General features: G+C 50.7%; 1 protein-coding gene across 1 annotated transcript; it reads right to left on the minus strand.

Moving 5' to 3' along the window:
- Positions 1 to 8,225: 8,225 nt before the first annotated feature.
- Disp2 (dispatched RND transporter family member 2) lies at positions 8,226 to 23,610 on the minus strand. The gene is made up of 8 exons (XM_057781288.1): positions 23,375 to 23,610; positions 16,802 to 17,131; positions 16,422 to 16,451; positions 16,165 to 16,288; positions 15,775 to 15,890; positions 15,455 to 15,582; positions 15,051 to 15,148; positions 8,226 to 13,672 (listed from the first exon to the last, which is right to left on the minus strand). Exons 2-8 carry the CDS (start codon positions 17,113 to 17,115, stop codon positions 10,454 to 10,456), a joined length of 4,029 nt encoding a protein of 1,342 aa, XP_057637271.1. The 5' UTR covers positions 17,116 to 17,131; positions 23,375 to 23,610; the 3' UTR covers positions 8,226 to 10,453.
- Positions 23,611 to 23,971: the final 361 nt, after the last annotated feature.

The raw sequence follows: 23,971 nt of genomic DNA on the forward strand, positions 1-23,971 counted from the left end.
CTGCCTACACACACCTACAACTCCAGCTCCCAGGAGATAGAGGCAGAGATAATCAGGAAGGAGTTCAAGGTCATTCTTAGCTACAAATCAGTTTGGGGCTAGCCTCCGCTATGTAAGACCCTGTTTCAATATTTTTTTTTTTTAAAAAATACTTATCAGTGGTGTATAGGTTATTTATTTATTTATTTAGTTAGTTTTTTAGAGGGTTTCTTTGTGTAGCCTTGAAACCAGTCCTGTCCTGGAACTCAATTTGTAGACCAGGCTAGCCCCAACCTCACAGAGATCCACCTGCCTCTGCCTCCTGAGTGCTGGGATTAAAGCCATGCACCTCCACTGCCTGGTTGTTATTTATATTGTACTAGGTATTATATGAAACCTCATGATAATTTAAAGTGTATAGGAGGATATGTGTTAATCATATACAAATACTTCACCATTTTACACAAAAGATTTGAGTACCTTGGATTTGGGGATTCTGTGGGGTTCTGGAACCAACCTACTGCAGATAATGAAGAATGATTGTGCTCTTGGGAGTTATTGGTATACAAATGTATTAAAGTCGTGATACATGGTGAGGTTACCAAAAAAAGTATAGAGAGAACCTTGGAGCCAAGGGCAGGAACTCTGACACTCAGGAGTTGTGGTGATTCTAAGGTGCCTGCCAAGAAACCCGGCAAGGAAGTGCAAGACAGGCTAGAAGAAACAGAAGGCAGGGCAGCATCCCAGAAGCCAAAGTGGAAATGGAATCCTAGAAAGAGATGGGCTCTCAAGGTCAAGATCTGCAGTCAAGAGGTCAAAGCCAGACTGGGCAAGACCCTATCGAAAGAGGGCTGGGGTGTAGCTCAGTGGTACTATTCCTGTCCTGCATGGGTGAGCCCCTAAATTCTATTCTGGTCACTGCAATAAAATTAGCAAGATAGAAAAGGCAAGCTGGGTGAGACCTAACAAGGATTCATTTCATCTAGTAAAAACAAGTTATTGATGAAGCTAGCAAGAGGAAGAGTGGTAGAAACTTTGAGGGGAAAACCACATTCGAAGGTGTTAAGTGAAAGAGGAAGCAGAGAAAGTCAGGAAACAGAAAATAGAAATTGAGGAGGAGTTGGAGGAGGCTGGTGAAGGTCAGGAGGGTTTTCTCAGAGGCGTGGCTACAGTGTGGGTGGGGTGCTGATAGGAGCACACCAGCTGAGGGAGGAGGGAAGAGGGGAAGGCTTTGAGGGATGGATGGTCAAAGGGCAAGCGGAGGAGGGTGGAGCTAGAGGAACATCTGCAAACTGCTTCTTCATGTGTGCCCACACTGTGCTGAAATAATATTTTTGTGCACTGTGAATATGTGTCACTCTGGTTTAAGAAAAAGCTGAGCCAGGTGGTGATGGCGCTTGCCTTTAATCCCAGCACTTGGGAGGCAGAGGCAGGCGGATCTCTGTGAAAGATTGACAGGCAGGAGAGGGACCTCGGTGGGTCCCATGGCCGGTGGAGGATGGTGCTGGAAACAGAATATGCCTTGCAGAGAGATCTTGGGGAGTATGAACTTTTATTAAGGAAGAGGATATTGAGAAGGTTTGGGAGGGTAGGGAGAGGAAGGGAGAGATACAGAGACAGACAGAAGGAGAGAGAAAAGGAAGGGGGAGAGACAGGGAGCTGCCTCTTCAGAAGAATGGTGGGCAGAGAGAGAAGAGAAAAGGGGGGCCAAGGCAAGGGGAGGGAGGGAAGCAGGGAAGGAGGGAGAAAAAAAGAGAGAGAGAGAGAAAGAGGGAGGAAGGGAGGGAGGGAGGGAGAGAGAGAGAGAGAGAGAGAGAGAGAGAGAGAGAGAGAGAGAGAGAGTAGAGCTTGTCTCTTAAAAGGAAAGGGTATTGACAAGGAAGGCCAATATAATCATAACATTCTGTGAGTTTGAGGCCAGGCTGGCCTACAAAGTGAGTTCCGGGACAGGCTCCAAAGCTACACAGAGAACTCTGTCTTGAAAAAGTTAAAAAAAGAAAGAAAGAAAGAAAGAAAGAAAGAAAGATAAAAAGAAAAACTGAATGGCCAATAGCGAGGCAGGATTTTCGAGGCAGAGAGAATGCTGGGAAGGAGAAGGGTGGAGTCTTGAGACACTAGGGATGCAGAGCAATGGGTTTACAAAGAAAAGGTAACTGAACCACGTTAAAGAACATAGACGAAAAGATGTGGGTTAACTTAACTGATAAGAGCTAGTTAGAAACAAGCCTAAGCTATCAGTCAAGATCTCATAATTAATAATAAGTCTCCATGTCATGATTTGGGAGCTGGATGGCGGGACAGAGAAAGACTCACAGCAATAATGTTTTTGTGGGGGGAAAAGACCCTCTAAAGCTGTATCTTTACCAAGGAATATTGCTGCTGGTGGGGGGGGGGGTGGCAGCCTCCAGACAACACAGGGCTCAAAAGGAACCTATAGTATCAGGCATACACTAGACTTTTCTATCTGAGAGAGTTGAGGGTGCTCTCTGGATGGTCTCCTTCACGCCTTTTCTTTATTCTTCTTTTGCATTCTCTGTTTTTGTTTTTTTATTTTCCTGGTGATTCCCTTCTCTCATTCTTTTTTTTTTTTTTTTTTTTTTGGTTTTTCGAGACAGGGTTTCTCTGTAGCTTTGGTGCCTGTCCTGGAACTAGCTCTTGTAGACCAGGCTGGCCTCGAACTCCCATAGATCCGCCTGCCTCTGCCTCCTGAGTGCTGGGATTAAAGGCCCTTCTCTCATTCTTGGTGTTTTCCTTCTAATTCTATCTTTATTCTTGATGCTTCCCTTCCAGTTCCTTCCAACTCTCTCATTCTTTTTTTCTTCTTGTTTTTGTTGTTTTTGAGATAAGACTTCTCTGTAGCTTTGGAGCCTGTCCTGGAACTTGCTCTGTAGACCAGGCCAGTCTCGGAACTCACAGAGATCCACTTGTTTGCCACCCAAGTGAGGGATTAATGGGATGTGCCACCACTGCCTGGCAACTCTCTCATTCTTGATGAACTCATTTTGACTCCCTCATCCTTGATGTTTTCCTTCTAGCTCATTTTAGCTCTATCTAATGCTTTCCCTATCTTTCCCTTACAGCTTATATATCCAGCAAAATCTTGCTGGCAATATGAAAATTACAGTGTGGCTACATTCTCTTTTTCAGGTGAACGAACGCAAGTGAAAAAACAGCATGTTTTCAAAATATCTCACATGATTGAACATTTTACATATTACAGGTAAAAAAAAAAAAAGGTTGTCCCAAGAACCCACACACATCTGTACCAAAGCAACTTGTTATAAATCAACTGTGTAGGCAAGCAAGGTCTTCTTCTCAGTCAGTTCTCACGTACACATCAGGCAGATGCTCCACCACTGACCTGCATCCCTTGTTGTTTGGAGACAGAGTCTTGTTAGCTAGCCCAGCAGCCTGGTTTTGAACTTGGGGTCCTTACATCTGGGATCACAGACACGCCCTGCCATGCCTCCTTTTCGAATCCATTAGCCAAATCAAACTCATTTTCTATAAGAAAGGTTTTATTTTCCTGTGCTAATACAGACCACTAACCTTACTTCTAACGATTTGTTTTTCTTATTTTTAATTATGCGTGTGTGACTGTGTGAACACGTGATCTGTGAGTGCAGATCCCCTGAGGCTGGAGTCCCCTGAGGCTGGAGTTACAGGCTATTGTCAGGGCTCCACTTCCCAGGTCCTCTGGAAGAGCAGTATGGCACTCTTGACTCTTGACTGTATGTCAGGAGTATGTATGTGTGTGTGACACATATCTCTAGCCTTTCGACCTTACTTTTAAAGCTGAATGATTTTGAACCTGTGCTGGGGATTTGAATCCAGGGATACACACATGCTAGGCAGGCGCTTTTCACTGAGCTATACACAAAGCCATCATCAAGTCGATGCCTTTTGGCACAGGTCTCACTGTATAGGCCAAGATGGTCCTGAACCCCAGGCAACCTTCCTGCCCCTGCCTCCTAATGTTGGGACTCCAGATGCTCTCTCCCATGCCCAGCAGGTGGACGTCATGTAAGTGCAGGCATACTTACTTCATGGTGTTCATGTGGAGGTCAGGGGGCAATTTTGTGGAGTCTGTTTTCTCCTTGCCCCTGTATGTGGGTTCTGGGGATGGGACTCAGGTTGTCCATGTTGTGTGTCATTGTCACCTGCTGAGCCATCTCACCCATCCAAAACTGAGATGGTTTTGTTGTTGCTTTTTTCCCCCAGCCCCATTTGTGTGTGTTTGTGGGTTGGAGGTGTGTGCACATGAACGTAGGTGCCCCAGGAGGCCAGGGGTGTCAGATATTTCTGGAATTCACTGGAGCTGGAGCTACAGGAAGTTGTCAGCTCCCTGATATGGGTGGGTACTGAGAACTTACCCTCTGCAAGTGTCTGTAGAGCAGGCTAACCTTGCCTGCCTCTGCTTCTGGAGCTAGGTTTAAGGCCACCACTGCTGGGCTCCACCCCTGTATGCTGAAACAGAGGGGGCAGGTAACAGCCACGGGGCTGCCCCTTTGGGAGCTCTCAGAGGGGGTTTCCTACACCCGTCCTTGCTCACAGAGCTCATTCATGTACAGCTCTCCTGTTGATGCTATAGATGGCTGCCCAGAGTCACCTGAGGCAGAGGGACAGGGAAGGCTGTGTAAGAAATCAGCTGAGCAAACCATGAGGAGCAAGCCAGTAAGCAGCACCCCTCCATGGCCTCTGCATCAGCTCCTCCTCCAGCCCTGAATGAGATCCTGCTCTCACTGCTTTTGATGAGCTGTTGTGTGTAAGTGTGAGAGAAATAAACCCTTTCCTCCCCAAGCTGCATCTGGTCACGTGCTTCATCACAGCCATCCTAACCCTGACTAAGACAAGAGGCAATGCCAAAAAGTAATTTCTTGAAAACTTGGTGTCTCCCTCCATCTCCCAAACCTTCTTATCCAGAAGAGCATCAGCTCTTGCTTGAAGGGCTGTCATGCAAAGTGCAAGGAGGCATTGCTGGCAGCATCACTGCTTCCTTCATTATTATAGAAAAGATGAGCGCCCCCCCCACGGCAGGGGCAGAGTCAGTGATTTGACAGCCTCCTATCTGGGGGTGGTTGGGCAGGTTCTTTTTTTCCTTTCTTTTAAAGATTCATTTCAATTTTTAAAATTATGTGTTTGTGTGTATGTGTGTGTGTGTGTGTGTGTGTGTGTGTAGGTGTGCACCCCGTAGTCGGGTGCCCTCAGAGGCCAGAGCACTGGATTCTCCTGGAGCTGGAATAACATGCTGGGAACTACACTTGGGTCTACTCCAAGAGCAAAGTATGCTCTTAACCACTGAACCATCTCTCCCAGCCCTACTCTCTCTTCTTTCTTTCTTTCTTTCTTTCTTTCTTTCTTTCTTTCTTTCTTTCTTTCTTTCTTTCTTTCTTTCTTTTCTTTCTTTCTTTCTTTCTTTCTTTCTTTTTTCTTTGCATGTGTGTCACAGGTTTCCATTAGGTAGTTATGTTCCAGGCTGGCCTGGAACTCTTGATTCTGGTGTCTCAGTGTGTACTACAGCCCCTAATCCCAGGAACTAGAATTATAGACGTGAGCTACCAGCCTGTAGGGCCTTAGTTTTCCTTATGAAGAATGAGGTTCTTCTGTTCTCTGGAGTGGGCGGGGGAGGAGCAGGTAGAGTGGAGGGCTCCAGATGTTGGAAGAAGGTGGGAAAAATAATCATCTCAACGATGAAAAACAAGCAGTCAGAACAGAACTTCCAGCTAGGCGGGGCTGAGGGTGCAGGAGAAGGTGATGAATTCAAATCTGCATTCTGAAATTCCATCCGTCTGCTCTAGGGTGTGATTGTGTTGGTTTTGGAGTCCGGGCTGGCCCCGTGTAGCCAAGGATGACACTGGTACTCTGTTTCTACTTCCCCTGTGCTGGCAGGCATGCTACCAGCTGATCTACATCTTTAGGCCCTGCTGTTTTGTTTTAGACATGGTCTCATGTAGCCCAGGCTGGCCCCAAACTTGCTATGTAGCTGAGGGCTGCTCTTGAATTCCTGTCTGCCAGCTTCTAGCTACCACGTGCTGCGATCCCTGGCCGGTGTCGCCTTGCTGAGCGCCCAAAGGAGCATTAGCGCGTTGTCGTTTTAAGGGCTCTTTGGAAAGAAAGCATTTCTTGAACTTTGCCGAGCACACGTGGCTACTTTGATTCCTTTTTACATGCCTCAGCATGCTCTTAAATGTCACGAGGCCAGGGCCATACACTCAATTCACCTGCCCCAAATATCAGGTAAGGAGACAGATAATGCTGAGGAGCACATACTGGGGCCGCGTTAGCTCCACTCCAGCGCCAGCTTCAGAGAGGCAGGGTGGCTCACCGCGGATGTGGGTCGCCTGCTGTTAGTCTGACCTGCTCTAGGCACGACGTTATATTCAGATTCTCCCTCTCTCGTTGTTTGCTTTCCCAGTGACGGAGACTACACCCAGGGAACCTGCACATTTGCTGGCAAGCTCTCTACCGCTCGAGAGCTCTACCTTCAGTCCCCAAGGTGACCTTTTAGATTATCGCTGGGGTTTTTGGTTTCCAGTCCTCCAGGCCTGGTATCCTGGAGCATAGTTATGGTCATTGTCTCAGCTGCTCTTTCTCACCTGCCTTCCTGCCGAGCTGTGTGGCAATGACTGACAAGACTGGGACCTAGAAATCCTTAAAAAAAAAAATTCTTTCTGGGCAGTGGTGGGCTCACACCTTTAATCTCAGCACTCAGAAGGCAGTCAGGTGGATTTCTGTGAGTTCGAGGCCAGCCTGGTCTACAGAGCTAGTTCCAGGACAGCCAGGACTGTTACACAGAGAAACTCTGTCTCATAAAACAAAAACAAACAAACAAAAAGATTCTTATGTGCACCCAAACCTCTGATGCCCCTGCACATCCTCTCACACACACTCTTAAGATCGTTGGAGAGAGGTGGGGAGAAGGGAGCTTACAGATTCTTTGGAGACTTGAGACAGTCTGGTTTCAAACCAGCCGTAAAAGGCTGACCTTGAAGCCAGCAGGCGTAGTGCATACCTTTAATCCGAGCACTCAGGAGATCTCTGCGAGTTTGAGGACAGCCTGGTCTACAGAGTGAATTCCAGGATAGCCAGGGCTACACAGAGAAACCCTGTCTCAAAAACAAACAAACAAACAAACAAACAAACAAACAACAAAAAACCAATAACCAAACAAATTTAATAAAAACTAACGCCCCTCCCCCAAAGAGGATGACATTGAACTCTTGATCCTCTTGCTTCTATTTCCCAGTGCTGGGATTGTGGGCATGCTCACAGTCCAGCTGAGGGAGGAGACTCTTCAGGCTGTGGAACCTGCTGGGCTTGTGGAAAGGGTTGCTACAGATAGATTACAGGACTCCTGCACACTAAACATGTGCTGTACCACTAAGCTATACCCCCAGCCCAAGGCAAAACTGCTCATGCTTAGGAAGATAAGTCACCTTCTCCTCCCTGGGACCCATCATCCATCCTGGTCTGATTTGGATTATTGAATCAACGAAGAGGTTTATCGGGCCACAAAAACTTTTCACCACTGACCAGCCATTGTAAGACATCTGTCCAACCTTCCCCCATCTTAAACATTTTTTATATTTATTTATTTATTATGTATACAATATTCTGTCTGTGTGTATGCCTGCAGACCAGAAGAGGGCACCAGACCCCATTACAGATGGTTGTGAGCCACCATGTGGTTGCTGGGAGTTGAATTCAGGACCTTTGGAAGAGCAGGCAATGCTCTTAACCTCTGAGCCATTTCTCCAGCCCCATCTTAAACGTTTTTAAAAACATTTATTTATTTAATATGTATGTGAACACATGCATGCACGCACTATGATATGTATGTGTAGGCTGGATCTTGTCTCTGCCTCTCAAGTGCTGGGATTAAAGGTGTGCACCACCACCACCACCCGGGTTTGTTTGTTTTGTTGTTTTACGGCATGGTCTTGTTATGTTACCCATGCTATCCTTGGTCTTCTGGCTCAATTGGTCCTACTGCTTTAGCCTCCCAAGTAGCTGAGACTACAGGATCTGTATGATGTCAGCATGATCAGGGTCATTTATCTCAACTTAGTTATCTTACAAGGGGTTGGCCTACAGGGTCAGCCCTCTCTCTGTAGCCATAAGTTCTGGTCCTGCAGATTCAATCACACAGACCTAGAATATGCAGGGGTAGGGGTGGGAGTCCACACCAAACCTGAAGACATTAAAAAAGAAAAGAAAGAAAAGCTCAAAACACATGTTTCTTTTTTCCTCGTCATTATTATAACAACACAGTGTAAGGACCGACAGCATTTACATCATATTGGGCGTTATAAGTGCTCTAGAGACAATTGAAATATACAGGAGAATATGCTTCGTTATATGCAGATACCACACAGTTCTACACCAGGGACTTGAGCATCCTCAGATTTCGGCACCCTGAGGGCGGGGCTGGAACCATCTCCACATGGATACTGAGGGAAGATGCCTTCTGGCTTTTCCGCATTCTTACGTTCTCATTTGAGTTTCTGCTCCACTTAGCTAGGGCCGCTTGGGGTGGGAGGTAGATCTCAGCGTCCCGGGAACACAACAAAAGGAAGCAAAAGCGCCCTCCGGCTTGCCTCTAGCTTTGTCCCAGGTTGTTTGGCACTGAAAGCTTGTCACTTCTCTGTCACTCACCTGTAGAATGGCCTAGATTGGCAGTCTTCATGTCATGCCTTCTGGATCTGCCAGGAACTGGGGGCCCTGGAGAGCGGCACCAGGAAGGGAAGCTGAGCTCTCCCCTCCCCTCCCCAGTGCTCACACCCATTGGAGCAGCTACTTTTAGACACAGGAGTTCTTTGAAAGAACGATCCGGTCCTTAGGGGACAGTGGGGCTGGATCACCATGTCTCCTCTCGTCTGACATGCTTGATCTTCTGAAGCTGCTCCAGCCGTTTCTTTCAAGATCAAGTCACCTCGCCCTGGCTACCCAAGCTCAGCAATAGCACTGCATCCATTAATGCTTGCCTGTGCATGGAAGCTGCTTCCCAGGCAGAAGGCCAGCTCTTGATATCACACCTCTATTGCCTGTAAGACCATTTCAAAGCAGGGGTTTGGTCAACTTGCTGATCCTGCCTGGTGTCATGAGCTGTGTCACGTGAGATAAAGCCTCAGGACAGAACCTTAGCTTTTGGTGGGAAAAGCCAGGCTTTGGTCTTTGAGTCTCCTTAACACCCTGGAGAGAACCAGTTTTCAGAAACCAGAGAACCTGGCCTAGAGAAATTTCGGGTTCACAAACTCCCCACAAGACCGAGTCTGTGTTCTTGTCTTAACTAGATTCTGCTCAGATTCTTCTGTCCCTCAGTACCTCTCCTGGCCAAGCCTCTTTGTACTCCGTAGCCAGGAGAGAGGCACAGCCTTGAAGTTTGAGATGCAGATGGGCTTGTACCTGCTAGGCTCCATCGCCAGGGGCATCTCTGGATTTCAGAGGCAAGTGCAAAGGAAAGGAGCAACTCTGGGGTCTGCTCAGACTGCAGCTCTCTCTGCAGGTGGAAGGGGAAGGAGAGTTTACAGAGAGACCCTCAAGATGGGAGCGTGGGTAAGGGTCAGAAGCAGAGGATCACGACAGCCAGGATCCACTGGCCCTGAAGCAGACAGTCCCTGAAGCCAGCAGTTGGAAGGGGACTGGGAGCTGCAGTGGCAGAAGGAGCCAGTGCGGGGACTTTGGGGAAATCAATCAACTTTACTTAGTGTCATGTCCAGCTGCAGGCCACTCTGTAGTGGAGTCGCAGAGTCCAAGGAGACTGACAGGTGTGGGCGTGGCAAAGGGGAGCATTCTGGCGTCCACTTCCGGTGAGAGAATCCTGGGTTTTCCAGATGCTCCAAAGCCAACGTTCGCATCTCCTCCTGCTCCCCCTTCTCTGTCCCGCTCGCAGCCATCTCTGTCCTGCCTTTGGAGAGTGTCTAGTCACACCAGCAAGCATGACAGGAGCAGGGCAGTGCAGGACAGAGGCCTAGGTTCAATTCTGGTCCAGAAAAGCTCCCCCTAAAGAGAAGTATCCCGATTAAGATCCGATGGGAAGGGGTGAGATTCAGCAGGCTGTGGAGGCTAAGGGCTTTTATAGTTAGTGAGGTTCCCCGATAGGATCCCAAAGATGGGGTAGTTTAACATCACTGAACTTGCCACCTGGGAGAAAAATGACCAGCCTCCCCTGATACCTGGAGCTGTACATCTGGCCTCCCCTCTTTTCCAGAGGAGGAGTCCTTGTTGGCACTTGAGGGCAGGTGAGCCCTCAGCTCCTTACAGGGAGAGCCTGGTATCACCTTGATCACCTTGCAAGGCCCTCCCACTGAGAATTCCAGATGTAGGGGTTAAGTAGCAAAGAGATGGAGGCTGGGACATCTGGCAGGGTTGAGAATCCATAGTTGGAGGGTGAGACACCATGTCGATGTGGAGAAATACCTTCCGGCTCTAAGCTAGTGTGGCCTTTGCCTTATTTTCACCAACAGGGGCTCTCCTAGCTGCTGTAGCCAGAGGTGTAGGTGCTAGGCCTACGGAGCCAAACATCGGGAAGATCTGGCTGACTGTTGGGAAGCACCACCGGGCTGATGGCACCCGGCCCCCCACGGCCCTTCCAGGATAAGCTAGAATGGTGAGAGTTGGGCAGATTTGGGTCATAGATGGTCTCTTTCAGTGCCAGCCAGAGAGTGTCACGCTTCCCGTTCAGCTGGCCCCGCTCAAGTACCGGGTGTCCAGTGTCATTCATGGCTTCCGGTGAGGTGCCTACAGAATCTGGCACACGGGCACTGGGCTCCGAGGCGTAGGTGTCATCAGAGGCGCTGAGTCCCTCCAGGGTGCTGGCTGAAGAGTCCGGGAGCTCTTCAACTTTGGGGTTGGGGCAGTGGGCAGGGCCTTCTGGCAGGGCCTGCAAGGGCTCAGCTTTCTGTCCCTGGGAGTCCTGCCTGATCCAGGTTTGGGGGTTGGGACCGGCTTGCTTATAAGGAGAAGAAGTCTGCAAGGCTGGGCACTGGCTGAAGACTGTCTGGTGGTCCAGAAGCAGATCCCTTGGGGAGGGAGGGACGGGTGTCGGCCCGTGGCAGCAGCTGTCGTCATGCAGCTGCAAGTCTTCAGAGAGTATGGAAGGCCGGTGGGACAGCTTGCTGGTGGCTGTGCTGGTGTCAAAGCTGGGGCTCCGGCGCCGTGCAAGGGGCTGCAGCTCATAGTGCTCAGAGAACCCGGGTGGCCCTGTCCGTCCCTTCTCATCAGGCTCCTCAGTCCCGGCATCCCATGGCAGGTGAGCACAGGGCCACAGGATCTGCCCACAGTTCTTCTCTGGCCCGAAGAAACAGCACAGGGACTGGAAGAAGAAGCTGGCGAATCCACAGCCGACAAACTTGACCATCATGACGATGATGCCTAGCTTTCGATAAAGCAGAATGGTGGAAGGCAGCATGAGCGCACCGGAGGCAAACAGCGCACCGGTCCCCATTGCTGCGGCGCGGCTGGTCTGGCGCAAGGAGAAGGCCACGCGGCTCAGGCGGTCGGGGTGCGGGCACAAGTGATAGGAGATGCAGTAGTTGACGGTTAAGTCTACAGAGAGGCCCACGGAGGCCGAGAGAAAAAGGGACTCGGCAGTGTTGAGCTGCCACTCGAGTAGAACCAGCAAGCCCACAGTAAGTAGCACGGTGCCAGCCACAGCTGCCACAGAGAACAAGCTCAGGGGAACGTTCCAGGTGCCCAGGAGCAGTGTGGCAAAGGCCAGGGCCAGAGCCAGACCCAGCACCACAGCAGGCTCAGTGCTTAGGCTATGCTGCAAGCTGTACAGCTCTAGGGTGCTGGTGAACCAACCCTGGTTGAGGCCCGGAGGTGCCTTGGCCAGCTCTGTAGACAACCAGAGGCTGACCTCGGTGTAGAAGTGGTGGACCGGGCCGTACTCTGTACTATATGGTAAATTGGTCTGGAACTTCAGAACCAGAGCGGCCAGGTTGCCATGAGCATCGAAGCGGAGTCCCAGGTCACGGGTGCCATCAGGACTTTGCTCCAGAGCCATCATCTTGAGGCAGTGCAGGTAAAGCTGGGGGGCCCAGGGGAATTCTGACTGGCCACAGCATAGATCGGGACTCAGGCGGCCACAGCTGGGGCTTTCCATCCACTGCCGGAGGGTTTCCACTAAACACAGCGTAGGCCAACCCTCTGGCTGATCTCCAAAGAAGCTCTGATTCCGGGCTCCATGGCAGAGCGCCAGGAGCCACTCCTGGGCCTCGGGGCTGCTGGGTGCGAAGTCAGGATCGCTCACTACCGAGCTGTTGCTGCGAGGGTCCAGGGGATCACTAGTGTCCACTGGCAGGACTCCCCACACCAGAACTACTGGCAAGTTGCCACCCTCGTTTGGAGGCAGATCCTCGAACAGGAACTGCTGGCGGTATTCAGCATCAAAGCGCTCAAAGGGGTGGCTAGACCGGAAGACCTGGCCACCAAGTGGTAGAAGAATGGGCAGTTGCAGGCGAGGGCTGACGCCGCCGATGTAGGCGCCCCCTGCCGCCAACGCCGCGAACCAGCAGATCCAGATGTACCGAAACTTAATGACGCCGCAGGGCAACAGGCGCTGGAAGAGCAGTCGTGAAAGGATGGAAATAATCCTGCGAAGAATGCGGATCCGTCTGTGCAACGCCAGCAACAGCCGCAAGGGGCCGCTACCGCCCCTCTGGCCCTGCGCTTGGGACACACAGCCTCGTGCCAGGTAGCGCTCCTGGAGCACAACGGTGGCAGGAAGCCAGAGTAGTGTGAGCCCCATGTGCACTAGTACAGCAGTGCCCATGAAAAGGGCGAAGCAACGCACGGTGGGCAGGCGGCTCAGGTAGCTGCCGTAGAAGGCCGTGCTGGTGGTGAGGCCTGAGACCAGAAGCAGGTAGCCAAAGTGGTGCATTGTGCGGCCCACACGATGCGCTAGACCCCCGGAAGGCACCTGGCCCCTGCTGAGGCGCCACAGGTCGAAGAAGATGAGAGTGTAATTGACACAGACGCCACTAAGCAGAAGGAGGGAGGCTAGATTGACAAAGGGGAAGTAGGCCATGCGGAATGCAACATGGTAAAGAAAGAAGGCCACCATTAGGGAGCCTAGCACCCCCAGCAGTGACATGAACGTGATGAAGAGTGAACGCAGGTAGAGGGACATACCAAAGAAGATGACAACCAGAGCCAGCAAGGGGTACATGGTATCTTCGGCCAGGTAGTACTTCAGCAGTCTAGGCTTGAGGCCCAAGTCCATGCCACTGATAGAAGTATAGTTGTCAGAGACCTTGACGGGGTCAGCTAGGCCATCCAGGTAAATATCTAGCAGGGAGGAGGTCTTTATAATGGGCAGGAAGAGTAAGCCGAACTTGAGGGACGGCACCTGGTAGTCTGCAGTCTGGGGACTCAGGAAGTCTCTGTCTAGCAGAAAGTGCAGGAGTTGGTAGACAGCGCTGCTCCGGGTACACTTGGTGGGAACTTGGGCACAAAACGGGGGCTTGTTCTGCCCGGAGCCCATACAAGCAGGCACCAGGACACCACGATGGTAGAAGGTGGCGCAGAACCGAAGCAGGGCCAGCGTGCGGTCTGCATCAGCTTGGGTAGTGTCCTGGCAGGAGGAGCGGTTGGACAGCACAGCCAGATAGTTGCCCAGGGACCAACTGGGACAGCACTCATTGGCTGCCGATCGCTGGCACAGAGCCCCGAAGCTGATATGAGAGCGGATCTGTAGGGCACACAGGAGTGAGAGGAGGGAGCTCAGAGGGAAGTCCAGGGGCCAGGTCTCCCCAGACCTGCCCTGGGCCATCTCCTCTTCCGTCACACTGAAGGGCCTAGAGAAAGCATCTTGACAGCCCATCAAAAATGCTTTATCTCAAAGCTGCCTTTGCCCCTGGCCTAGATTCTAGCAGCTCTATCCTGGCTTCATCGAAGAGGACCCTCAGGGCAGTGTTCCCAGGCCTCTCCCAGAGGCTCTGCCGGAAGGGCTCCTATAGGCCACCCAACTTTAACTCTGCAACTTCCTGAGTCAGGGACTGGAGTGGAGGTGACAGGCCACATATGGAACAAGGCCAGGAGACTGGGAGCTGGAAGCAAGCAGTGGGAGACTCTCTAGGGTCACTGAGAAATCCTGGCTCCTCTTTCCCTGGGGTGCTCAACTCTTTTCCCAGCCTGTATCCTTTTTCCTCTTCAGCCTTGCTGTTCACATCACAGCAGCTGGGGTTGTACAAAAAGCCCCCACCCAGGAGTCAGACGCCCCCCCCCCCCCTGCTAAACCAACACGCACAGCCTCGGGGTTTAGTTCTCAGTGACGACAACGCTGAATGTTTATTAAACCTTCGCTAGTGTCAGCATTATACTAAAGTCTTCCAAATCCTATCTCATTTCACTGTCACGATCCCTATAAAGGATGTATCATCACTATCCCTTTTCCACTTACGCAGAGCTGAGGATGTGGCTCAGTAACAGAGCACATGCTTAGTACACACGAGTATCTAAGTTTGATCCCCAGCACTGCAAAAACAAAACCCAGCACATATGAGGCCCCGAGAGATTAAGAAGTCATGTGCCAAGGGAGCCTTAGAGCTAGCCTTGAACTTGAGCACCTTAGTAAAGAACACATATTCTTAACCAGTGTCCTTTGATGCTCCGAACGCCATGGTGTGACACAGGGGACTTGGGCCACAGAACTACAGAGTGGTTTCCACACTGGTTTTAGCAGGGAATCTGTCATAGATGTGATATGTGGTTCTCTAAAAGCATAGTGGAATTGGCCTTGCTTGAGTTTTGAAAAGGGCGGCAGCCTTGAAGCCTAGAGTCTCAGCTTCCAAGGGTCAGAGTCCCCTCAACACATTTTTGGGATCTCTTTTCAAACCCTTTGAAACTCCCCAGGCTCTGCTTGAACTTTCTTTGTGACAGGAGGTTGGTGCTTCTAAAATCAGTCAATTTTGTTTTCCTATCCCAAACCAGATCCTCCAGTAGAGTTGGAATACTTTCCCAAGTAGGCTTTTCCCAGGCCACCTTGGCGGTCCTGCAGTGCACCGGCACCAGGTCCTTTGTGTCCTCAGTTCCCACTCAAGCCCCTGGCATCTCCCCAGCCAGCTCACCTGCTCCTGTTCTATGCGACACATGGAGTGGATGGCTTGCAGGTTCCACAGGCTTCCTCCAGAGGTGGATACAAACACCAGCTTTGCATGGCTCTTCTCTGCAACACAACCCCCACATGGCTCAGCCCTTTGACCCCAGAACCTGGGCCCGCCAAAGAGAAGATGCTCATCCTAGGCCACCTGAAGCCTTGATTCCCAGGAGCCTGAAGCCTATGCCTGATACCTCATCTTGCCCGCATCAGCTTGACTGCACCTGACTGGAGTATTTGAGACCTATTTTATTACTTCATCTTCCTTGGCTTGAATATGGCTCGTGGCTCTGTCTGCCCACATCTGCTGGGGACCTTCTCATTCTACTCAGTGGAACTCCCACTGAAGTCAGGGCTGACCATGTTGTAGCTCACCAGGAGGACCACAAAAGAAGTTCTCCTCTTCTTTGTCTTCCATGGGTTCCACCATCCTCTTGGTCCGGACCACACTCTCCTCAGCCCTGCCCCAGGCTGCAGGGCTCAGGGTGCTGAGGAGGTTTGAGCTGAGGTAGATAGAGAGAGTAGTGGTTTTCCCAGGGTACTCCTGGGGATGGTGGACTCACATGAAATGGAAGACCATTCCCCCAGGGAACACCAGCAACCTCACACGTGTCTTCGGAGAGGTCACCCAGTGTCCCCTCCCAGAGTTTCTCCTCCCTTTCTCCTCTCAATGGGAAGATGGGAAAACCTGTTACCTGTTCATCTCAGGGTCTGGGGAAAGAGAAAACAGATTCCTGGGGCCAGTGAGGGCCTGCATCGCTTTCCAGACTTCCAGCTTTCTGCTGATCTCTGTGTCTCGAGGTTCAAAACCCTGCAGGGAGGAGAGCAGAGAGGGGGAGGCGTGTAGGAGGGAGTGGGGCCAAGAGAGGGGTGCCCTCCTTCTGTGCTCTTCCCAGGTCTGCCCCTTTGGTTCCCCCTCTCTGGATTGTAGACATATGCTCTCTGTACCATCCTTACAGCTCTCCGGCAATCAAGAGCCCACCAAGGCTACCTTACTCCCAAGAGGGCCAACTGTCTGCCTCAGACTGAGCTGCAAGGTTCCGTCCAGGGGTCTCCTTCCCTCCCCCGGTCCCCAGGCCTCTCACCAGTAAAGGCTCAGAAAAGTCAAGTGGAGGACTTCCCAACAGCCCAGCTAGGGTACAGAGGAAGATGAAGGCCAGACACAGCAGTAGCACGGCCATTGGCCACTCGGCAATCAGCTGGGAATAACTGGAGAAGAGGGAGGAAGCCCATATAAGTTGATGTTGGGTGTGGTGGTAAGGCTGGGAGAACAGAGCAGAGAGTCCATGGAGTGGGTACCAGTCTTGCCACGCCCAGGAGTTCAGGGGAGGCTTGGACCTACCTCTTTGGCATCCGGAAAGTGCGTTCCTGCCTGTGGAAGAAAAGAAGAGATTTCCAGTCTTCTGGTGTGTGCATGTGTCCGGTTGGAGGTGGGGCAAAGACTGAGTGTGCATTGGATGGGGAGGGTTGAGTGACAGAGATGACAGGGCATAGAGGACGTGGTATCAGTTTTTAGAGTTGCCCACCACTAAATTTCAGTGCCCCCCCTCCAAGCTTCCTCCTTCATCAGAGGCAGAAGACATCCAAAGCTCCTCCTGAGAGAGGAATCTGGAGGCTTCCGTCAGTGTCTGCTGTACCTTTCAATGGCAGCAAGCAGGTTCTCCGTCAGTGTCTGCTGCACCTTTCAATGGCAGCCAGCAGGTTCTTCCAGCCCCTCCTTACCTGACACTGACCACATGGCGCTGCACAGAAGGCGGCTTCCAGCCCCCGTCATGCTGTGCGGGGTCTATGGCAGTGCTGAGGTTGGAGACATGAGCACACAGAGAGGCTTGATCGCCCAACCCTAGTAAGGAACTGCCTTCTTGATAGTCTTGAGGTGCTCGAGGAAAGGCAAAATGTCCGGCTGTTAGCGGGCTGGTTGGGTCTACAGCCTGGAGGGTGGAGACTGTGGGCGCCGAGACTGCCGCACCTGCTGGGTCTTCAGGGGGACAGGTGTGGAGGGAGCAGCTTCTCTCCGGGCTTGCCTCAGGAGCCATGCCTTTGGTCGGGGACCTGGGAGAGGGCAGGCAGGGAAGGAGGAGTGTTGGTGGGTTATCTGTGTCCCAGGGTTGTTCAGTAAGCAAGACAAGGAGACGAGAGTTCAGGGCTGGTTTTTCCATTAGTTCTGAGGGCAGAGGAGAGCGTGGAAGCTCAAGGTCTGCATGCTGAGGCCTGAGCTTTCATCCAAACATCCGTGCCTTCAAAAAATATCGCTGGCAACCTGCCATGTGTCAGACCCTGCTTGTTATCACACCTGTTACTGTATACATGATCTTATTCGCTGCCTATAAAAAGAAGAATTTTCTCGTTTTACAGGTTTGAAAGCAGATGCAGTGAGAAGTATAGATTAGGACCGTGAGCCACGTTCAAGATCTTCTGACCTTCCTGTATGTTTGTCTCTTTATCCCCACCCCATCTCTCTCCAGGGTCTTAATGTGTATACCTGGCTGTCCTGGTACTCATTATGTAGACCAGGTTGTCCTTGAACTCACAGAGATCTGCCTGCCTCTGCCCCGGGTAGGGATTAAAGGGCTGCTCCACTGTGTCCAACAGATGTCTTTGAGCACCTGCGTCCGTCATTACTCTCCCTAAACCAGTCACTTGCCCCTCTCTGTTCCATTGGCCTACTGGGTATTTCTTCATGTATTTGATGCAGCTGGCTATCAGATCATAGACTTGTCCCCCTCTCAGGTGGGTGGTGGAGGCTGGGAATGCAGAAGCTGATGGTTAGAAAGGTTCATTCCCATAGCTTCTGTGCCTTGATCAGCTCACTGGCTCAGAAGGTGGACAGGAAATGTTCATTAGGTGAACACAGTGCTAGATTGACTGTGAGGAGTGGCATAGTGATAAATAAGACTCCGTTCCTGCACCCTGGGAATTTGTAGTAGTTGGAAGATGCAGACAGCCCAACATGTTGGTTTGTATGAGAAAGAAATCCAGATGGCTCAATTTTAATGGGGATGAAGGAAGGTGGAAAGTTCCGCAAACAGCAGTGCTGCCCTTCTGACAGCCCTGGTCTGGGGCCGTGCACAGCAGAGCTTTACTTTGTCAAGGTGTGCACAGTTCAGACAGGGAGCTGGAATATGGCAGGAAGGAGTCAGTGATGACCCCAAATTAGTCATAAGACAACACTGTGTGTAGATGCCTTTCCAATCTTCTGCTCCAAGAGGAGGTAGAGTCTCACTTATGCAGCAGGATTGCCAGTCTTAGGGAAAAGAAAAGCTGGCTACAGGGCAGACTGCCTGGAGACCATGGGGTTTCCAGCGGGGTTGAGGCCTGAATGATAAAGCTAAGTCTTCTTTCCTTTGGTTTGCCTTGTAGTGATAGGTAATGCGCAGCCTTTGTGTCTGGCTTTGAGAGAAATGTTTCAGCAAAGCCTTTGCTATGTTTGGGTTAATCAGTAGAGGCTGAAAATTGTTTTGAGACTGTTGAAGCCTTGAAGAAATGTCTGTCTGGAGACTCTGCACTTGGTGCTGCATGAGAGTGCTTGCAGCTACACCGACCTTGGTCCTAAGACACTCCTGGATAACTGGAGTTTGTATTTTTGGTTATGGCTAGCCATAATCAGAAGGGACTGAGATCTGTGTGGGTTGTCTACTCTCTGGGCAGCAAGAGCAAGATGACTTTGGGAGTTGGAACCTTTGCCAGCCCCTATTAGCCTTGTGTATGTTTGAATAAAGTAACTGAAGTCAGCTAGCTGGCTGTCATCCTTCTCCAAGAAGGCGGAAGCCCACTGTTCCTTCAGAAAACATAGCATCTTGGTGAGCTTCTCTCTCTGCTCCAGCCCCTATGACTGACATCAAACAGTAGTTAATTTCTGTCCAGAAACCATGAAGAGAAACTGGAAATAATAGGCGAACCTGCCTATCTCCCTCCCTGTGTTGGGAGGATGGCTGTTTAAGAGAGAACAAGTCTCAAGGGAGCCATAGAGGTGGGCTCTAGGCTCCATCATCTTTTGACTCTGGGGCTCCCAAGAAAACACATTGAAGAATTTGATGTCGAATGTTTTGATGCAGCAATTTGCTTTCTTGTCCTTTTCCAGATTCAGGACCGTAGGGAGTGTGTGCTCTAAGAAGCATATTTGCATGGGCAACTTGTCCCTTCAGGTTCTCGGGTGATACCCCCAGTTCACAAAGGTTTATATCTTGGGAGTCTCGCTGTAGCTCTAACCTTAAAATCTTTCTTGGTTTGTTTTCTAAAAGCTGCATTTGAAATCTGATGTCATGATTGAGATCACTGATATTTATTTGTACTAACTTAACATTTACAAATACATAAATCTGACCAAAGATGTTCTAAAGCAAGACATCAGAGGGCTCCATAAAATGCTGATGACATAAGCAGCCAGGGTACCGGCATACCAACTCTTGGAGGCCAGTCCCTTTGAGCTAAAGAGAAGTTGGATAAATGCCCTGTGTCATGTGTATGTGTGAGATCATTTATTAATTTATTTACTTATCAAGACGGGATCTCACTGTGTACCTCAGGCTGGCCTTGAACTCAGAACTCTCCTGCCTTAGCTCCCTGAATGCTAGGATTACAGATGTGTGCCACCATGCGTGGTGCTGACATTTACTAGAGTTTTTAATTCTACAGGTTCTCCTAGTTTACTTATTCACTTATTTCCTTGTATATTCCACGTGCTAAACACAGTGCTTGGTCTGCACTGGGTCCTGAAGACTTGAATAAGGCCAGCATCAGCAAGGGTCTCTCTCTGGAGAACAAAGCCTGCTTTCTGTGTCTTATTCTCCTGAAAAAGGCTTTCCACCCACCAGACTGATGAATTAACAGAAGAGGAAAGAAAGCATTTGCTTCCACTTGTGGGGCCTCCTCTTCCCTCAGTCTGGAGACAGTGTGTCAATCTCTGTTTTTCGCCTTTGAAGAAGGCCTTTCATTTCACCATGGCCTGCTCACCTCCCTGCCTGTTCGTGATTATTTCTTTCCCCCTTACCTGGCTGCCTGCTTGTGTACACATTGGATTATGCCGCTGGCCATGATCTCCCCCTTCTGTACTATGTCATTATATCTCTGTGGAGAGCCAGAAACTCTCCAGCCTGGCTGCTGTCGACTTGGCCTTTATCTCAATCTCTCCAACTTACTTATTTAATTTGTAGCACTGAGTTTGATCTGGGTTGGGTCCCGACATGACCAGTATCAGCTCTGCTCCCCCTCTTTAGAGTAGGGCCTGACTCCTAGGGTTAAGGCAGTGAGGTAGCCAGGGTGGAGGTGAGGGGCCTGGTGCAACACTCCATGACCTTACCCTGCAGAGCACAGACTTGTCCTAAGAACCAGGCCCCCACTTGAAGTGTCAGTCTCTTTTGTAATAGAAGTCAGTCACAGGGAATGCTGCTGGAAAATGGAGCACTCTCTTTCCCCAAATCCTTCCTGTTAAAGGGGATCAAGTCTCCATCGTTTGCTTCCTTCCACTGGGGTCTCTATGGCTCTTGCCCCCGACCCGGGCCCTTTCAGTCCCCTTCAGAGGTCATGGATCAACTGATCCCAATTTACCCTTCTTTGCTGTGTAGGACCTTGCAGCAGAGGAGAGAACCTGGGATTCTCTGGCCTTACTACAGTAGAGCTGAGTCTCTGTCTCAGTCTTTTAGTCTTTTCATTGAGAAGAGCCAGGCCTCTAAATAGGAGGAGAGGCTTCCCAGGTTTCCTGCCTGCACTGCAGAGCCTATGAGCCAAGTCAGGCAGGGGATTGAAAGTGGTGACTCTGGCCTCACACAGAAAGTGTCCATTTTATCAGGACCCCAGGCACAGAGCTCCAACTTGGGAGCTCCGGAAGAGGCGATGTGTATGCATTAACCTGACCCTGGACACAGAGTAGTCATCTGGATGTCACTGTGATCCCACAGGGTGGCCAGGACAGGCGACGGGAGCAGTCCACACCGTCAAGAAAATAAATGGTCATTTAAAAAACATAAATAATAAACTATTTCCCACATTTCTGCAGTCAATTTATGAAATACTGTAGGATTGGAAGTTGGGCCTCTGGTTCAGATACTTGGAGGCAAATGATCCCCAAACCCTCCAGGCTTTTCTCTCTCTCCAGGCTTTTTTTTTTTTTTCGAGACAGGGTTTCTCTGTAGCTTTTTGGGGCCTGTCCTGGCACTAGCTCTTGTAGACCAGGCTGGCCTCGAACTCCCAGAGATCCGCCTGCCTCTGCCTCCCGAGTGCTGGGATTAAAGGCGTGCGCCACCACCGCCCGGCTTTTTTTTTTTTTAAGTTTTTTTTTTTTGTTATATAGCCCAGGCTGACATCAAAGTCAGGGCAATCCCATCCTCAGCCTCCCATGCCGAGATTACATATAGTCCATGCAAGCCTTTTCTATTTACACTTCTACCTCTGTCTCCTAAGTGAGCCCTGGGGTTAATTTGCCACCACACCTGAGTTTTTCTAAAGATAGAGTCTCTCTCTATAGTCTAAATGAAGATGCAGAGGCAGAACCTAGAGGGAGGGACTTAGGAGGCAAAGAAAAGGGAGAAACCAGGGTCTATGTAGTTCAGAGTAGCCTTGAGCTTGTGACCTTCCTGTCCTAGCTACCTAAGTGCTTCATTACAGGTGTGTGTTACCTTGTGTGGCACCAGGTCTGCCTGACTCCTTCCCAAAATGTTCTGGGGGTGAGGGTGGGAGTCAGGAGGGAGTAGAAAGCATTCTTTTCATACATAAGGCTCTGGATCTAATTTTTTATAGTGGGGGAAGGATTACGGTGTGTGTGGTAAATATGAATGGGCAATGTGATATGTGTGTGTGTGTGTGTGCATTTAACATGTACAGTGTATGTACCCTTATACCTGGTCTATCCTATCCCAGGATGGTACCCAATTCAACAGGAGCATGCTTGTGTTTCTTCTATGAATTTGAAAAAGTCCTTATGCCTGCGTAGTATCCATGGTCTCTGGGGAGCCGCAGAGAGAGGCAGAGGGTTCCAGAGAATTGATGGAAGAGAACAAGTGGTTCTCATGTCTGGTAGAAATGAGCAAACCAGACAGGGCTGATCTTTGGCAAGATATGCCAGACAGCCAATGATGCTTTAGCCCCTTGTGCAGATGCCCTGGCCCTGGGCCCTGCCCTGATTTGTCGCTACCCCCTTCTCCCCCTTTTTTTCTGCAGTGGCTGGAGATGGAACTTAAGGCCTTGTCAATGACAGAAAAATGCTTTATCACTGAGCTGCGCCCCCCCCCCAATCCCCACCCTTTTTTTGGTTGCAGTCTATGCCTCCAAGCAGAGTCCCTGGTCTGGAAAATACACCATCCTGTGTCTTACCCTCTTGAATATGCTTTTATATCTTCCAGACTGACAAATTAACGAAAGAGGGAAGCAAATGTTTGCTTCCATCTGAGGGGCCTTCTCTCCCCTCTGAGGAACAGAGTGCACATTTAAAATCAGATAATCTTGACATAATGTGTTTGATCTGCTTTTCACCTCTTAAAAATGCCTTTTCTCTCAGTCCAGGCAGGGGAGAGAGGTAGTGTCGTGTCTGAGGAGAGATTCTGGGGGCGGCAGAGTCAGACAGGACACAGAAATGGTGCTATATTGCTACCTGTCCAGACTGTTCCACCACATGTATGGTGAAGGCGGAAGAATGAGGGGAACACGGATCTGGGAACAGGTGCTCAGCAGGAAGGTGTTTTTCCTCTTCCACCAGCCCCAGGCTCTTTCAGGGGTCAAACAGACCACGGCCTAAACCTCAGATCCTGCAAACACGGCGGCTTCGGTCTAGTGCTTACCACACATGGGAACTAAAACCAGTGTGTACACAAGCAGGAGGCCATGCAGGGGAGAAAAACAACGATGTGACAGGCAGGCAGCAGCCGACGGCAATGGGCGGACAAGCAACTGATGGTGACGGACAAAGACAGTCCTCGATGTAGATCCCAAACGGCTGCCTTCCCTCCCCCGGACACCTGCTTGGCGAGCCTCTTTTTCGTTGTACATGCACACCCCTTTGCACACTAACATGCAGACTGACATAGCTGCGGACATGAGGCCTTTTGCAAAGATGCAGAGGTAAGGCCTAGGAGGAGTGGGGGACTCTAGAGGCCAAGGAAAGGGACAGGAGAAAGGAGGGAACAGTGGGTGGGGCAGGTCTCCCAGGAGGTGAAGGCAATGAGAGTTGGCATTATCGAGTGTCTGCGAGAGGAGAAACTGACCAGGCAAGATAAAGGTGTACATACATACTCGCCCCAGAAGGGCTCTCAGAAGGGCCGGGGAATGAATGAGGTGATGTGTGGCGGCAGCTGCTAAGGATACCTGATGCAGGCGTGCTGAGAAGATCTTCCAGCGGAATCTACGGAGGGGCTCTTCCTACTTGTCCCAGCGGCGGCTGCCTTCTGGGGCTAATGTATTCCCCTCAGGCCGGGGCTGGCCGGTACAGAAACTAGCAAGGAGAGGATCACTGCAGCTACTGGGGCTGCTACCACCGTCCATGCCCGTGGGCGGCGCCGCTGTCCGGGCTCTGGTGCTGAAGCAGAGGCAGCGGTGGGCTGCTGCGCATGCGTCAGTTTCAGAAGTCAGTCGCTGGGCGGGGCCGAAGAGGAATCCACCAATGGACGCAGGACAGGGAGGAGGTGGGGCAGACTGGGTCCAAGCTGCCGCAACGTCGGGGGCTGGGGGTTTCCCTGCCACTAAGGCTGGAGTCCGCTGTACAGGCCTCTCTGATTATTGTCCTTAGTAAAGTGGCCAAACCGCCCTTCCCGGGCGCGTCGTTCTTCTTACAAGAAACCAGAAAGAACGAACGCTGCAAAAACCTTCACAACTTGAAACACGGGCTTCCACACTTCGTAACGCAGGAAGGGTAGAGAGGTCGGGTCTCATGAGTGCCCCAGTTTCTCTCAGGATCTCTGGTGT

Source organism: Chionomys nivalis, chromosome 9, assembly GCF_950005125.1.
Source record: "Chionomys nivalis chromosome 9, mChiNiv1.1, whole genome shotgun sequence".
Classification (NCBI taxonomy): Eukaryota; Metazoa; Chordata; class Mammalia; order Rodentia; family Cricetidae; genus Chionomys; species Chionomys nivalis.

What these genes read in the sequence shown, in the direction of transcription:
- Disp2 (XM_057781288.1), bottom strand. Translation starts at nt 17,115, where the DNA reads ATGGCTCCTGAGGCAAGCCCGGAGAGAAGCTGCTCCCTCCACACCTGT. An exon ending in ACTTTCCGGATGCCAAAGAG is followed by an intron (nt 16,289 to 16,421) that starts GTAGGTCCAAGC and finishes CCTCTTCTCCAG; the next exon opens with TTATTCCCAGCTGATTGCCG. An exon ending in CTTCTTTTGTGGTCCTCCTG is followed by an intron (nt 15,149 to 15,454) that starts GTGAGCTACAAC and finishes GTTGTGTTGCAG; the next exon opens with AGAAGAGCCATGCAAAGCTG.